This window comes from Sander lucioperca, chromosome 12, assembly GCF_008315115.2.
Source record: "Sander lucioperca isolate FBNREF2018 chromosome 12, SLUC_FBN_1.2, whole genome shotgun sequence".
Lineage (NCBI taxonomy): Eukaryota > Metazoa > Chordata > Actinopteri > Perciformes > Percidae > Sander > Sander lucioperca.
Genome location: NC_050184.1, coordinates 18255113 through 18271035, shown reverse-complemented (window position 1 = coordinate 18271035; position 15923 = coordinate 18255113). Strand labels below are relative to the sequence as shown.

The 15923-nt window shown below is 39.3% G+C and overlaps 2 protein-coding genes across 2 annotated transcripts; both read right to left on the bottom strand.

The window, feature by feature from the left end:
• Positions 1-5101: 5101 nt before the first annotated feature.
• Positions 5102-6506, bottom strand: nppb (natriuretic peptide B). Its single transcript, XM_031284044.1, has 3 exons — positions 6289-6506; positions 5474-5744; positions 5102-5286 (listed from the first exon to the last, which is right to left on the bottom strand). Exons 1-3 carry the CDS (start codon positions 6388-6390, stop codon positions 5276-5278), a joined length of 384 nt encoding a protein of 127 aa, XP_031139904.1. The 5' UTR covers positions 6391-6506; the 3' UTR covers positions 5102-5275.
• Positions 6507-10162: 3656 nt separating this feature from the next.
• nppal (natriuretic peptide A-like) lies at positions 10163-11915 on the bottom strand. Its single transcript, XM_031283947.2, has 3 exons — positions 11653-11915; positions 11070-11389; positions 10163-10348 (listed from the first exon to the last, which is right to left on the bottom strand). The coding sequence occupies exons 1-2, from the start codon at positions 11734-11736 to the stop codon at positions 11078-11080; spliced, it is 396 nt and encodes a 131-aa protein (XP_031139807.1). The 5' UTR covers positions 11737-11915; the 3' UTR covers positions 10163-10348; positions 11070-11077.
• Between the last annotated feature and the right edge of the window lie 4008 nt (positions 11916-15923).

Genomic DNA, 15923 nt, shown 5'->3' with positions numbered 1-15923 from the left:
TTAACCAACAAGATCATCATGGAAAGGATCAGCGGGGAGAATACACCTTTAACAGAGCGTTTAATAAAACAAGGAACATTTATTTTAACAAATGTTACTCTGTATTCTCAGATTTCAAAGAGCTGAACGACCGTTCAAAGTTAAAAATCCTCCTGGGAGAAGAAGACAGGGCATATTACGCTGCCCTTTATATATATATAAAGATGCTACAACCTGAGGGACAGTCAATGACACACACACACACACACACACACACACACACATATAATAATGTGAATCAATACAATAATTGTTTAGGTCATTTTTGGGCATTACATAGACTTACAAATATAAGGGGGTACACACGCACACGCATACACACACACACACACACACACACACACACGGACATTCTCATTCAATATTCATACTTTCACACATGGTCAAAATAATATATTCATATCTGTAGTGACCACTGAGGGGCGATTGGATGAACTTCTTTTATACTAAAAATACAGTAAACCAATGTCCAGTGCTGTACAGGCCTATTAATGGTGATTACACCATAGATAGAGAACAACCTTGTTGAATACTTGATTCTGATTGGTTACAGCATTCTACAGTCTGTTATTTCTGTACAGTAAAGCGTTGCCATGGCCAGAGTTCTGATTATAGCTTGTGGAGGACCATTTTTAAATCAATAAAAGTCAGCAATAAAGACCGGCTTGCTCTACAATAACCTTTACCTATTATTATTATTGTGTTCCTGAGTTTGCTATTCCTGCTAATGTCTTGTCTGTTGGCTGAGCCTGTTCCTGAGTTGGCTGTTCCTGCTGACGTCTTTTTAGTCTACTTCTGCCACGCCCCAAGATTTGTATTGACTTTTTTTACTATTTAAATTATATTCGACTCCCGGAATTTGTTCCAAGAACCCTAGTATTACAGTAACATAGTTAGTGTTTTATCACCGGCCTTGAAAATGGGGGTTACCACAGCTGTTTTCCAAGGGCTTGGGAAAATACCTTGTTTAATAGATAGATTGATTAAATGTGTAAGAGGTTTGATTAAAGACTGTTTATGAGTTTTTGTACAGAATCAAGACCAAAGGCATCTTTAGCTTTTGAGTTCCTTAATGAATTTATGGTATTCTCTACCTCAAGTTCACTAATTTCCTCAATTCTAAAAACAGGTTTGTCAATATCAATAGGAATGCTCACTGTATTACTAGCAATGCAATTCTGTGTCAATTCTTCAACTGATTGAATAAAAAAATTGTTAAAGGTGCTAGCTATAATGTCGTCTTCTCTGGTTATGATTCCATTTAATTTCAGTTCAAGTGCCGGTGCGCAATGCTGAATATCTTTCCCAAGTAATTTATTAAGATTGTTCCAGATTCATTTCCCATCTCCCTTTGCAGCATCAATTGCTTTTATGTAGAAATCTGCTTTGGCTTTCCTTATGTTCCTTACTACTCTATTTCTGAGAGATGTATAACTATACCAGTCACTTCTAAGTCCTGACTTAAATGCAATCTTTAGTGAGGAATCTCTGTCCCTCATCTGTTTCCAGAGAGCCTCATTGAGCCAAGGTGGAGAATTTTTCTGTCTTGGTCTATGTCTCATTATTCTGCTATATGCGGATATTATAGTATTAACAGTGCCTGAAAACAGATTGCAACTGTTCTCTATATCTTCAATAGCCAAAAGATCAGTCCAGTCGATGTCATTTAAAGCAGATTTGAATTTACCCATATCATTTTTAGGAATACTTGGATGATAGTGTTTCACTGTGGTTGTGTTCTTAAAACGTTTTTTAGTGAGTTTCTTTCCCAGTAATGTCATGTTATGGTCAGATAAACCTGTTAATAAATTGTATGATTTTGTTATCCTTTCCGGTCTGTTTGTAAACATTAAATCAATTTGCGTCTGAGAGGAGTGAGTGATGCGGGTGGGACCAATAACTAACTGGGTAAGATTAAATTTGTCTGTTATGTATTTAAGTTTATTCCGGTCAAAGTTATTTTCCCAGTTTATATTAAAATCGCCCATTAAAATTAGCTCCTTTCTTTCTTGACATTGTTTTAACAGTTTATGTAAATTATCATAAAAAGCAATGGTAGATGAAGGAGGACGATACAAGCAAATTAAAATAAATGACATTTCAGGGGATAACCAATCTATCCAATATCTAATACAGGCGACTATTCAATCAGATTACATTTGATTGTGTCTTTGACATAGATTAACACGCCTCCCCCTCGTCCTTTGTCTCTGTCCTTTCTGAAGACATTGTATCCAGATACAATAACGACTGCCTCTGGGGAATATTTACTTAACCACGTTTCTGAGACACCAAGAAAATCCAGGTTGGAATTATTTAGTAAATGTTCCATTTGATCGCTCTTTGAGACCATGCTATGGATATTAATGTGTCCGCCTAGTAATCCCCTTGGTTTGAAGCGTGGGTCCCATAGAATTTTTGCATGGTTTAGAGTTTGGAAAAATGTAAACTTACAGTGTTTCCTGATAGCTGGATTGAGATCAGCAAGTTTTCATTTAACACGAACAGACCGCTTTACCGGTGTAGAGATCCCCAGCGTCTGTGGCATGAGTGATGAAAGCTCACCGCTGGCATGCGTCAAAGTTCCGGAGTATTCCTCGCTCCAAACCGGAGGCCACACATGGATTCAGCGCATCCTGGGAAGACTGCAACATGATGTCCATCGATGCCATCCACGAGCACCCGCATGGTCTTCGGCCTCCTCCCACGTTCAAACTCCGATTGCTGTTGTTGTCCCACCAGTAGTCCAGAAGAGGTCCCAAGCGATAGCCATGCGCGTCTATGGAGAGGCCGGCGTCACCAATACCGGATCTGTACGGACCAGGGTTAAGCTCGACATCTCCAGCCAAGAGAATGATTGTCAGCAGCAGAAGGTTATCCTGGTAGGGCCATCTTGATTTTATTTTCCTTCGGATACCTGTATGATTTGGCAGGGTAGCTTGGCCATTGTTTAGCAGAGCTTCATAAATAGCATGTTGGCTCAATGCGTTTGGTCTAATGCCGTGCTGAGACTTTCCAAGCCCAGCTAAACCGGCACAACAACATCGCACAGGGAGTAGGGGTAGCACCAAGACTAAACTTGCTACAAACAAACTTTTAGTGATCGTAGCACTTTGCCTTGACGATATGAGATGGCGTGAGCCACTTTTGTACGACGACAAGGGTTTTGCGTAATTAGCAATATTGTTTGAGTATACGGCGACAGCAGCAGCAGTCCACATGCGAGTCGCCATGTTCATTCAACTATAAAACTGGACCAACAGACCCCGTTGCTCTGGACGGAGACCAGTGAAGGCCTTTAGAAGCACTTTTCCGGTGAGCGCTGAGCGTTACTGAGCAGCCTCCAACTGAGAGAGACGACGTAAATGTGACGTGAACAACCTGTCTGAAAGTTGGAAGTCTTCTGGTAGCTGTGCCGAGAGAAATCCCAATCATTCCCAATCTAGCAGAGACGGAGAGCGTAGGTATATGTAAGGAGATAACATAGGCACAGGCTAATTATTGATCACTAAAATGATAGTTAACATTAGTAATTAAACTTAAACAGCTAATGAAAGTCCAAACTGCCTGAGAGCTTCTCCTGTACTATACGGTAATTCCTCTACTATGAGACAGTAAGTCTCGTGGTTATGACCCAATCGTTAGCCTATTTTTATAAAAACGTCTGCTACGGAGCCATAACGTGAGGTACAAGGTAATGGAGCCTTTTATACATTGTTGTGTTTCTTTAGAAATAAACAATGGACAAATAGAGTCTTTAAACTCTTCAGATGTAAAGTTATTCTCTGTCAAAGTGACGTCAAAATGAATGGCAGTCAATGGGATGCTAACGGGGGGTGAGTGCTTATTAGCATCAAAATGGCGCCATAGGAGGTTCGGGTTGTGATGAGACGCTTACCCCCTTGGTTACTAGCTAGTGTGTGATTCGTTTTTTGGGGCTTTAATCGTTACTGTGCTGGAGAGGATGTTCATTTTACTTGCACAGTGTGATAATTGTACATTTTATTTCAGTATTTGTTAATATTTGTTATTTTTAATATAATATTATATATTTAATATTTGTTAATTCCTTTGCCTACAGCCAAAGGAATTGTGAGTCTCCTTTAGGCTAAACATTTGAAATAATATAAACAATATGATATTCAAACTTTTGACTACTTTCTTTAATAACTACATAACACAATACTTGTACTTTTACTTTCAGTACTTGAGTAGTACATTTTAAAATAAACTACTACTAAATACTTAAGTACAAAAAATGTTGAATACTTTAGTACTTCTACTTAAGTGTAGTGCTTAAAGAGCACTTCAACTTCTACTCAAGTCACTTTTTTGATAGAGCACTTGTACTTTTACTCAAGTCTGGGTCTGTAGTACTTTATACATGTCTGGTTATCAGTTATTGTCCCTCACAGTCTCGACAGAGTCACACCATTATCTATTATTATTATTAGAGAGCGTTTCAGTAGCGTTTATGACAATGCTTCAGTAGCGTTTATGAGAGTGTTTCAGTAGTGTTTACGAGCATTTCAGTTGTGTGTGCATGAGGTTTCAGTATAGTATGTGAGAGTATAATTTTTCACTAGTGTGTATGAAAGCATTTCACTAGAGTGTGTGAGAGCATTTCACTTGTATGTTTGTGAGGGAATTGTGAATAATGTCCCAGATGGCCCCTCATAATCTTGTGTCTGTGTTTCTCTTATCATCTCAGTGTCTGTCTCTGGCAGTCTCATGTTAGATAGATGTAGGACAATAACAGCCATGTGACTGGGACATTTACTGCCAGCAGCAGAAGTTGGGTTTCTCATGTTGAAATCAACCTTCTACCCCAGGCTGCAGGGTTTTTTACCCCCTTATATTTGTAAGTCTATGTAATGTCCCAAAAAATGACCTAAACAATTATAGAATTGATTCACATTATTATCTCTGTGTGTGTGTGTGTGTGTGTGTGTGTGTGTGTGTGTGTGTGTGTGTGTGTGTGTGTGTGTGTGTGTGTGTGTGTGTGGTTACTAACTATTTTGCTGTGCATGATGATGCTCAAACAATGCTCGGTTCAATGGTGTGTAGTCGTAAACATTTATTAAAACATTCAACAGTACATAAAGAACAGTCCTATAAATATATGTGTAAGCCACCATCAATATTCAATAAATATTAGTAAATAAATAGCATTCAAATAAAAATATATTTTGTAGAGACGTTGCAGTTCCAGAATTCCGATGTTAAGACTTCATCTTCACTTTGGATCTGCAAGAGAACACGATAACAACAGCAGCTGTTAAGATTATTCATACATCCTGATACCGTTCATTAATGATACAAATGTGCATGTATAATATCAGAATAAATACATTATGAAGAAAGCATAAAGGGAAAAATACACTTGGAGCTATTTTTTTTACTGTTTTCTGTGGATGTCGTTAGTGTAACTTACTGCCGACAGTGTTGCACCCCAGGGAGCTCATGGAGCCTATTCTGTCCATCCGTCGACCGAAGCAGCCTGAGGTTTTCCTGGGCGAGTTGTTGCCGACGCTCTTCAGGTTCTTTGCTAAGAAAAACTCCCTGATTGCTTCCTCATCCAGTCCTGTTTGGGGCTGCTGTCCATCTGCTGCCTCTTCTATGTTCAGGCTGTCCAGACTGTCCCTCCTTGCAGGGACTCTCTGGTCCACATTAGGAACTGACTCCTCTAATCTTTGAAGGAGCACCTGCAACAAACACATATACTGTAGGCTAAATCTTGCATAATAAAAACATACATGTCATTTTTCCAATGAGGATAAACATTTACAGGAGAAGCCTTCAGACATTTCTGGAAGCAAATTCAAGCATTGTTATGCCTAAGAAGCAGATTTTTAGACAATAAGAAGCATTAGTGATCTTTTCCAACAGTGAAGGCTCCAAATAAACATGTCCTTTAAGTAAATGTTGTCAACTTTAGACTACAGCATTATGTATTTATTACATACTCATTACACTTAGTATTTGCTTAGAGCACCAAATTGAACTTCAGTAACCACATATCAAATCATAGAGTCCTATTAAATTATACATGGTCCCAGAGGTTCCATAAAGGAAGTTGTGTTGAGTGATGATCTTTATACAATACAATCTATAACTGGGATTATTAAAGTTAAATAAAATAAAAAGCTGCTGCAGATTTCCTAAAATTGTACCCATGTTCCCTAGAACTGTCTAGAAAACGTGAACTTTCCAAACCCAAGTTTCAGAATCACTCCTTTAAAGACTCACCTTTAAGATGTCTATGTCAGTGTCAGTCAAGCCTGTGCTGATGGGATATGTGCTGAACAGCTGCAGGTTTAGGATGAGGAGGAGGAAACAGGACAGATGCATGATTCCCTGGGAGTTCCTGTTGGTCGTATCAATAGATGGATGGATGGATGGATGGATGATCTATGTCTTCTTTGCCTGGGAGCTGTTTGGCTGCTAGAGTCCACAGCAGCAGTCTGCCCTCTTTTATGCATAGACTTGACACACGTAGGTATGCCAGGAATTGGACTGCCATTCCTGACACCTGATTCTGATAACAGGAGCTGTCGGAAACTGCTCCTTTTAAAGCGTTGTCTCTTAGATATGGGGCATTCGTATGACATAGCTGCTTCCATATGCTACTTTGTTTCAGAAACATACTCCAACCCCCCTGTACACTGGGCATTGTTGTCAATGAGCTACGGGAAGTAGTAAACTAACAGACAGTGTTACTAAATTAAGAGGGTGAACATGATTGTGGTGTGGTGTGCTGGTTCAGCCTTCAAAGGGCGGAACAAAATTCAGATCACCACTCTACTAAAGAGTTCCTGAAAATGATGCAAATGTCCCACCAGCTCTCAGGGTGCTGCTCTATGGCAGACTGTGACCTCTTTTTTATTTTATTTTTTATTTGCACACACACAAGACTGCATAAACTTTAGATGATGAAAAAAGTAACAGTATGTAATGTGACAGGAGAAGTCAAGAAGCCACAGTTGTGGGAAGCAAGAACATCAAAGTCTCACATTACATAGTTATTACAATCTGTCTTATATTAACTGTAATTAGAAATTTGAAGGCTGCAATCAATATTTTATATTAGTAACTGATCAAATGACTATCTATAATGTCAAAGGGGTCACCTATTACGAACCCACAGAGAATGACCCCCTCAGATCTAACTGTACACTTCTGTTCAGCAGGAAACAGCACAGACCATAGACTGTAAAATAGTGGACGTACCATCCATGACATCACCCATTGGTTTGTGGATTGCTGGTTTAGTGGTAGGGGCCATTTTAGTTTTGTTGCAACTGAACATGGCCATTTTTGACGAGAGGGTGGAGCTGGGGAGGATGACACGGCCAAGCCAGTGGTGTTTATGGTTGGCTGCAATAGCGCTGCGCTAAGCTAAACGCTGAAGTTGGAAAAGTTGCTGATTTTCAATCCTTCTGAAGCGAGTCATCCAGCTAGAGTTATTTACCTGCTGGTAACAGGGACCTCCAGGTACCTGCACCATTCATCTGCATGTAGCCTATGGCCCAACAGAAAATTGCCAAACCTTCCCTTAAGTTACCAGCTAACGCTAGCGGTAGCTTGGTTATCAGAAAGCTGAAGGCATTTCTAGGCGACCAAATATGTTCCAATAAACTTTCATGAAGTTATGTGTCTGTCTAAGCTGCCATAAGGACAGCAGAGGAATAATGATAATAGTGTACCACAATGTAAAAATACTCCATTAGAAGTAAGTAACAGGTAGTCCTGCATTCAAAAATGTACTTAAGACATTATAATGTACTTAAAGAATCAATAATAAAACTGACTGCCGTTATTGTATTATTGTTAATACAGTGGTGGGGACAACGATCTGCAACACAAATCTGTTTTCACATTTTGGATTTTTCTCTATTGTTTGCTTCTATTTGTAAAATATTGGATAATACGACCTTGGTTATTCTAATGAAACCATGGAGGAGAAGAAGTCTCTTTGGGGGGGCGTCTGAAACATGACGAGGAGCCCCAACCAGAAGCAGACACTGTTGTCTTTTTTCTTTGTGTTTGTTTCTTAAGAGCTCACCAGCCAAAAAGGTTGTTTATTATTTAACAGTGTATTGTATTTTACAAGCTCTAACCAGTACTATAAATTTGTTTCCATTTGTGTGCATCCTTGTCCCAGAAATGCTTGTTACTAACCTAGCTCTGGGGAGCTTACGCCCTGCAGTGTCCTGCTACGTCCTGTAACGCCCTGCCGTGCCCTGCTACGCCATGAACTACTACAACTACTATTTCTAGTCATAGTTCCATTATCTTTATTGTGACTGTTATTGCCACTGTTCATCACACCCCCAACCGGCACCGGCAGACAACCATCCACCAAGAGCCTGGGTCTGTCCCAGGTTTCTCCCTAAAAGGGAGTTTTTCCTCACCACTGTCACACTAAATGCTTGCTCTTGGGGGAATTACTAGAATTGTTGGGTCTTTGTAAAGTATAGAGTGGTCTAGACCTACTCTATCTGTAAAGTGTCTCAAGATAACTCTTGTTATGATTTGATACTATAAATAAAATTGAATTGAAATTGAAAGTACAAAGTAGGATATACACAAATATTTCTGACATGTAGTAGATAGAAGTATAAAGTAGCATAAAATAGAAACACTTAGGCTAAGTAAAAGTACCTCAAATTCGTACATAAGTACATTATTTGAGTAGGCCTACGGTGTTAGTTCTTCTTTGTTCACCACTGCTTCAGAAGGACTTTTAAAAGTTAAGTTGTTGTAGAAAATGATTTTTCTCAAGCGAAATTATTGTAGGCTTTAACATTGTAAAATAATTACATTTCCATTCAACATATTTGTTAATAAATATGTGTGATATGTAACAGGCTAATCAGCAGGTGTAGGAGTGATGCTGTAACTAAGACGTGTGTGTGGATCTTGCCTAAACACACTTTACGCGCACATTCTGCGTACATTCAAGTTGGACATGCTCATCTGTAGAATATGTGGCCAAAGTCAATAAATTAGTGTTAAATAAATTAGTAAGTTAGAGTCAATTACATGTTGGTGACAGATCCCGTCGTCACTGTGGAACCACATGATATTATGTCTCTGCATTATGAGTTTTGTATTTTAGTAGGTCACCCGCTCTAATATCCAGACTATGACACTAATGAAGCTCAGCATAAATTCTTTCAGGAAGACTTCTAAACTTCATCCACCTCTCTCTTTTCCTAAAACTGATCAGCTGTTTCGAGGTGTTCACGTTTCTGTTAAACCAACCAGAATTGGCCATGAATTTCATGAGCCAATCACAGCATGGCATCCCTGCTTTAATTCTGTTCTTCTCTCTGCTGCTGTCAGCTGTCATTTCAGGCAAAGCGTGCAACCCTCCTCCTCCCCTTCCACCTCCAGTCATCGTCACCCGCAGCACCCTGGGGACGGTCCGGTCTTCGGGCTCCTTCACCACCACCAGTGTCTAGACTCCATCGGGGGGATATGTCTTGGCTTCTCTACCCCTTTAAAATTATTTTACGGTGGAGTCTAATCTCCAAGGACTCTGTACATTTCATATTATGCATATGTACAATAAACCTTTGCATATTTGCAAAAAAGTCTCTCCTGATTGAATTGTTATGCGACTAACATCTGGATTTGTTGATGTTTCACCAGGTTTTTATCTTTTATCTGAAGGTTTTAGACTTTTTAACTTTCATAATCTATTATTATTATTATATATAATTGGATTATTATAGGTTTGTTGTGTCCAATCAAGGACATCTTGTGTGTCATCTTGAAACTTGAAATCAGTCGTGTTACTCAACTAAAACATAAACTGTTCATATGTGATTCAAATATCACCTGCACCACATGTTTATTTTCAAACCGTGGCGTCTTTTACAACCCAAAATAGTTCAAATTGAACATGTAACTTCTGACATCTGATGGTAATGTAAACATGAAATTATTATGAATGACATGTTCCCTGTCTAACACATTGGCTTAATAAACGTGCACCCAGCATGACAATATTCCCTGAAAATGAGTAAACTGCTTTCAAATGTGCACATAAAAGAATCACAGACTCAACTATTATGCAAAATAATTATTTTTACTACAATGAAATCTATTGCAACTCTACTTTATGCAACAAAAATGCAAAATAAATAATAAATACATTTACAATAATTTATTTTTTAATAGCTGACATATGAGAAAGGGAACCATGGACAGGAGAGCCTTGTCAGTGTCAGTTAAAGGTGTGGGACTGTGAGAGGAGCTCTGCTGCTGCTTATGGTCACACTGATCCCCGCGTCATCTACGCCTGTTGACAGAACAAAAATCCATTACTGCACCACATTAAAATATGTTGCCATATAACTGCAGCTGCTGCCCTGATGCCCTTGAGCAATGAGCCACTTGGCCTCCAGCAGCTGCAGTGCAGATGCTCAGTGGCACCATTCCCAGTGTCTCGTAATAATAAAGGTTTTTGATGCACTTTCATTTTCAGTGCAACTAATTACAATGAACTCTTTCTGAAATACATCACAAACTATTCATGGGATAGATTTTTAAACAATTTTCTGAATCTGTATTCTTCTATCGGCCCTTTTGTTCATTAATCCCAATAGTTTTCTTCATTTTCGGCTTTGGGCATGTGAGTGCTGCATTATGTATAGATTAGCAAAATGCATGTATGTATAAGATTAAACACCTAAATGTGTCTCTTCTCCTAGTTGTGTAAAGCCACCTTCATTTATTATACTAGGCTATATAGTCATGTGCTGTAGTAGTTTGAGTTTTTTTCTACACTTAGCCCTGATATTCTGCATCACACACTACATAACACCCGTGAGTGTGAAAAGAAATTGTCATCCATTTACTATTGTCACATATTTGCCCACACCTTGAGGACTAAATTGACAGTAGCCTACCTCTGCTTCACGTTATAGAAAGCTCTATTCTCCGACTCTTTTTCTCTCTGTTGCGATTATTAAAAATGAATAAACAGGAGGATTCCATTCATATCTCTCCCCAGTTCCTACCTTCATCTTCAGCATCCCAGTCCACTGAAGGAACCGATCCTCTCCAGGCGGACACCGAAGCAGCTCCTCAGCCCGCCCTTCTTGTACCGGCTCCACGAGCGCTTGGAGGTCCTCATCAGATCTTTGAAGAGACGCGCTCGGACGTTGTCTTTGGCCGCCTGCAGTGCCGAGTTGCTGGGGTCGGAGGAGTCCCACGGGTGCTGCTCTGGAGCTCCGAACACCGACTTGACTGTGTTTCCATCTCTCCCCTCCACCTCCATCTCCTCGGAGGAGTAATACGGCGCGGCGTTGATCTCCTCTTCTAGAAGCTGCTTTAAACTCTGGGGGGGGGATGAAGACCACAAACCTGAACTGAAAACATTTTCCTCATAATGTATTTCGCTGAAACATCTACTGTAGTCATGGTAGTTATAACACAAACACACAATAATAATGAACTCAGCCTGGCTGTACGTTGTTTGCACACATCTATAAATATAAAAAATAAATATGTACACTAACTTTATTTTTAGACAGACGTATTGATTGGCCTATGGCATCTTCATGTCACCTTAGTTTGTCATCAGTTAAAAGGTCAACTCACCTGTAGATCAGAAAGGGATTTGGCTCCTACCAGATGAAGCAGTAAAAGCAGAGATAAACTGAACACTGAGATATTTGGGTTCATTTTCTTTTGTAATTTTCTAAATTCTTTTTTCTGTACGGACAAGCTGCCGCGCGACTCAGTCCTCCCTGCTCTTGTGTCTCTTGCTGTGGCCAGGTGCCTCCTTTATACCCGACCTGATTCCATCACGAAGCCTGGGAAAATTAACGAGCTGGGACTAATGCTATGAAACACGTGGGAGTCCAGGCTGACTGTTTCCAGGTTGGAAGTGCTCTGGAGCTGTCAGACAGCAGATCAGGACTCACACCTTAAAGTCTAACTCAAACTAAACATACCTACTTTTTATTTTCTATTGGTTTTGTTTAGAATAACTATCATCATTTGTCGTTTCAAGTAGACACTTGTTCCTTTGCCAGATTGACAACTCTTTTTCTCCACAGCAGGGATTAATAGGAAAACAACCTTGACTTAATATCACCTGAGAAATGTGCTCTTTTATTGTTTGGGAAATCGTAGTCTTGTAACAAGAACAGAAAATGCTTCTGGTAATCAAAATTGCAGTAAAAATGAGAAAACACAAGTGAGCTGCTCCTCAAAGTAATATAATAAAACAATAATTGATTCAACTACACAATGTTACGCTGCAAATGGTATTCAAACGGTAAAATCCACTGTGAATCTATAAAGTATTACATTTTAAACTGATTTTGAGTCCTTTTTTATCAGATTTTGTCACACTTGTTAGGACTAGACTGCAGTTTTGTCTCCATTTCTGTGCTAATTTAGGCTGTTGTCCTAAGCCTTCATGAGCTATCTCTGCAGTGAGCTGACAAATGAAAGTCCTATGCTTTCTCCACTAGCTGCTCTGCTGCTGAGTGTACACAGAAGTAGTTTAAACCAACCGTTGCTGTCACTTTTCTCTGTCTTACCTCACAAATACTCTAAGGGGCTGATACAGTATGTGCACCTGTGTGTTTTTGTGTGTGTGCTTTCCTTGTGTTTGTACTCTTGATCCTTCAAACTCCCATCATGCCCCCCTCCCCTTGCAACCATCCAGACAGGTTCCAGGGGTAAATGATGAGCGATTAGCCCTGGACCCTGTGAAGCTGAGCACACTGTGTGGAGGGGGCTGGCGGTTAATTGGCATTTCACCGCGCTTCTCAACTGGAGGGCTATCATAGGAAATTGACTCAGGCCTCAGGGCAACAGTTAACGTTCCACATGTTTGGAAAGAATCTAAGCTCTCCTAATTCGATCTGTTGGTCCTGTCACGCACACAGATGAGATACTGTCAGACAGATGTAGTCAGAAATGTCATTTACATTTTAGTGTAAAATATGTTTCTGAAAACATCTGATGCAAGAAATAGGCAGCAACAGAATCTTGATTCATATTTGATCAGCGCTGCCTAGTTTGACAGTGTGATTGCAGTTCACGAGCAGTCATTGACACTGTGTTAGAGACTACTCTGCTCTGATTGGTTGTTGATCTTCTGGAGCGGTGGAAACTTGCAAATGTAATTAGGAGCCCGAGGGGAGGCTTGATTTTTTTCACAGATTATCTGTCTCATGTGCTACTGTTAGGATATAGTGACAGTTTAAGCAAATACGACAAAAAGTGATTTTTAGTTACTGGACCTTTAAGTATCAAAAGTGCTCCATGGGAAAACAAATGTGAAAGTAGCAGTGAAGTAGTGTTGTAGTTGGTCCAGGTGAAGGTCGTTTTTAACTATTTGATCTATTGTTTAATACATGAAATTATAACAATGCATCATGTTTTATAAAATCACAATATATTGTGCATGAAAAACCAAATTTGAAAAGTAAATATTAAATACAGATGTTAAATAAATGCAGTGCAGTACAAAGTACAATATTTCCCTTTGAAATGTAGTGGAGTTATAATGTAGTATAAAATGGAAATACTCAAGTAAAGTACAGGCACATCAAAACTGTACTTAAGTACAATACTTGAGAAAATGTACTTTCCACCCCTGCAAATGCCTGTGGATTAGGTTTAGCCGAATGTACAGTATATGTGGGCTTTAAAGTCAGATATGGTTCTATTGTGTGTCAGTCACATGACTGACGAACACTGATTGACTATGCATACACCTTATTGTATTCCAACAGAGTTTTAGGGTTATTCTGTTTCATAACCTTTTTCAAGCCTAAACATTAATATAAGCATGGATCTCAAAACTCAATCCCTTGTTGGAACATTTTAGTTTTTGTTTGACATGCAATGAGTGCTTTTAATGTCAAAATAATTTGACATTGTTGTGAATAACATTCATTTGTTCCATGTTAATGCTCTGTTATACGAGGACAGGTGTCAGTATTTTATCAGTAGCCAATATTTAGCAAAATTTCCCTGTAGGTCTCTACATGTAGGTCTCTACAGCTTCAGAAGGACTGAGCCATGCAGTGTGCTAGTTTCCACTCCTTAGCCAGTTGGTAAGACTGGCTGACATTTAAACCTCTTAACTGTCACCAGATGAAGAATGTACAGTCCACCCTCACACCGTTCCCCTCCATTAAAGGCCTTAATTAGTACATGAGCGCCTCATCATCTAAACAATGGAGCTTGCTGAACTCTGAATTGAAAGGCATACATACTGACGTCAGACAACACAGCAGGGGTTCCTTCAGGAGGATCTCCCCACTGAAATGGCCAGTTTGGTCAATCATCATTGGTTAATCATTTCTAGCAAAAGGATGAATAGTTTATTAATCCTTTTGCTAGAAATGATTGATAATGAGAACAACTAATTTACTTCTTTCTCCCACCACTGTAGAATACTGAGAAAAAACATGGTTAATGTTTGCACTTTTTAGCTACACTGGAGTAGCAATGTCAGTATCAAGTATCAATACTTTGGTCCAGATTAAAATATCTGCACAAATACTGTATCGACTGTATGGATCATACAGATATTCATGGTCTCCAGAAGATGACTCCTATTCTCTCCTGGTTAGGGTTTTATTAGTGTTAATTGTTCAGGTTTTTAGCAGAAGCCAAATGATCCACAAAGGTCTCCTCCTCTCCGACGCTAATGGCCCAGTGATTACTGTGAAACCACTGAATAAAGCTGTTTCACTTTAAAAATCTCCGATGCTGTTTGGTGGAGGGGCTGTGGGGGGAGCTCGGCTGGTTTCTCCAAGATCCAGACATCTGATGACTGAAATTAAAATATACTGTTAAAAACAACAACTAAAGAAATGGATCTTAACCCTTGTGTTGTCTTGCATCGTCCTCCCGTTTCAAAACTGAAAAGCTTTCTCTAGGTCTCTTTTTATTTTTGGAATTCATGGTCAATAATAATCCTCATTTATAGGAAATCATATCTAATTCTTGAGTTAAAAAAGCAGAAATTATGAATTATTTAGACTAATATTAAATAATTACGTTCAGTGAGGATACTGTTTCAAAACATGAAAAATTCAAATGCTAAAAAATTTAATAAAACGCCCCAAATTCAACGAAAGTAGAGATTCAATCTTTCTTGCGAAGCACTTTGTATGGAATCATCTGTGTTATTTTTGGGCAATTAAAATTAGGTAGTTAAAAGGAAACCCATATTTCTGATATAGACAGAAAACATTTGGATAGACCAACAACCAATCAGAGCAACGGAGTATGTGACGCATGTCTTCTTAGCAACCATCGGGGCCAGCTGATAAATTAAACTTTTGCCGAATCCCGTAGGAAGGACGGCAAAAACATCTTTCCAATCAACAAATGCCTTGATCGCGGTCCTCTGCTCCTCTTTTAAAATGAATGCGCTGTCGATATCTTCTATGCCCTGACAATTTGATTGGTCCGAACAGCTCTGGTTCGAGCATAGTTGCTCCACAACGGATCAAGTCCAGACCGAACTTCCCAATCTCAAATGTTGTGGGCGGGGCTAAGTTCGGCTGACATCCAGGTCTGTGATGTTCAACTTGTTGTACTGTACATCGCACCCGATACACGTGTCAACGTCAACATACTGCGCAGGCATTAAGACTTGGGCTCACCATTCATCATTGCGGCTGAAGACTTACTGTAATGGAACATAGCAGCACTTTCTAGTCAGGAGGAGGATTAGGTAGTCTAACGTTACCTAGTCTCCTGCTTTTATTTGCTAATAGATAATAGATTTAAATCTCCTGTCTTCTTTTTATGTAAGAACAAATAATCAAATAATGATTGCTTGTTAAGTGGTTTTCTCATAGCTTACTTTGCCATTAGAATATCCTTTTATTCCA

Excerpts from the sequence above, each read along its gene's own strand:
- nppb (XM_031284044.1), bottom strand. The coding sequence starts at position 6,390 with ATGCATCTGTCCTGTTTCCTCCTCCTCATCCTAAACCTGCAGCTGTTC. Across the intron at positions 5,745-6,288 it reads CTGACATAGACATCTTAAAG|GTGCTCCTTCAAAGATTAGA; the intron begins GTGAGTCTTTAA and ends TGTTTGTTGCAG.
- nppal (XM_031283947.2), bottom strand. The coding sequence starts at position 11,736 with ATGAACCCAAATATCTCAGTGTTCAGTTTATCTCTGCTTTTACTGCTT. Across the intron at positions 11,390-11,652 it reads AATCCCTTTCTGATCTACAG|AGTTTAAAGCAGCTTCTAGA; the intron begins GTGAGTTGACCT and ends TCCCCCCCCCAG.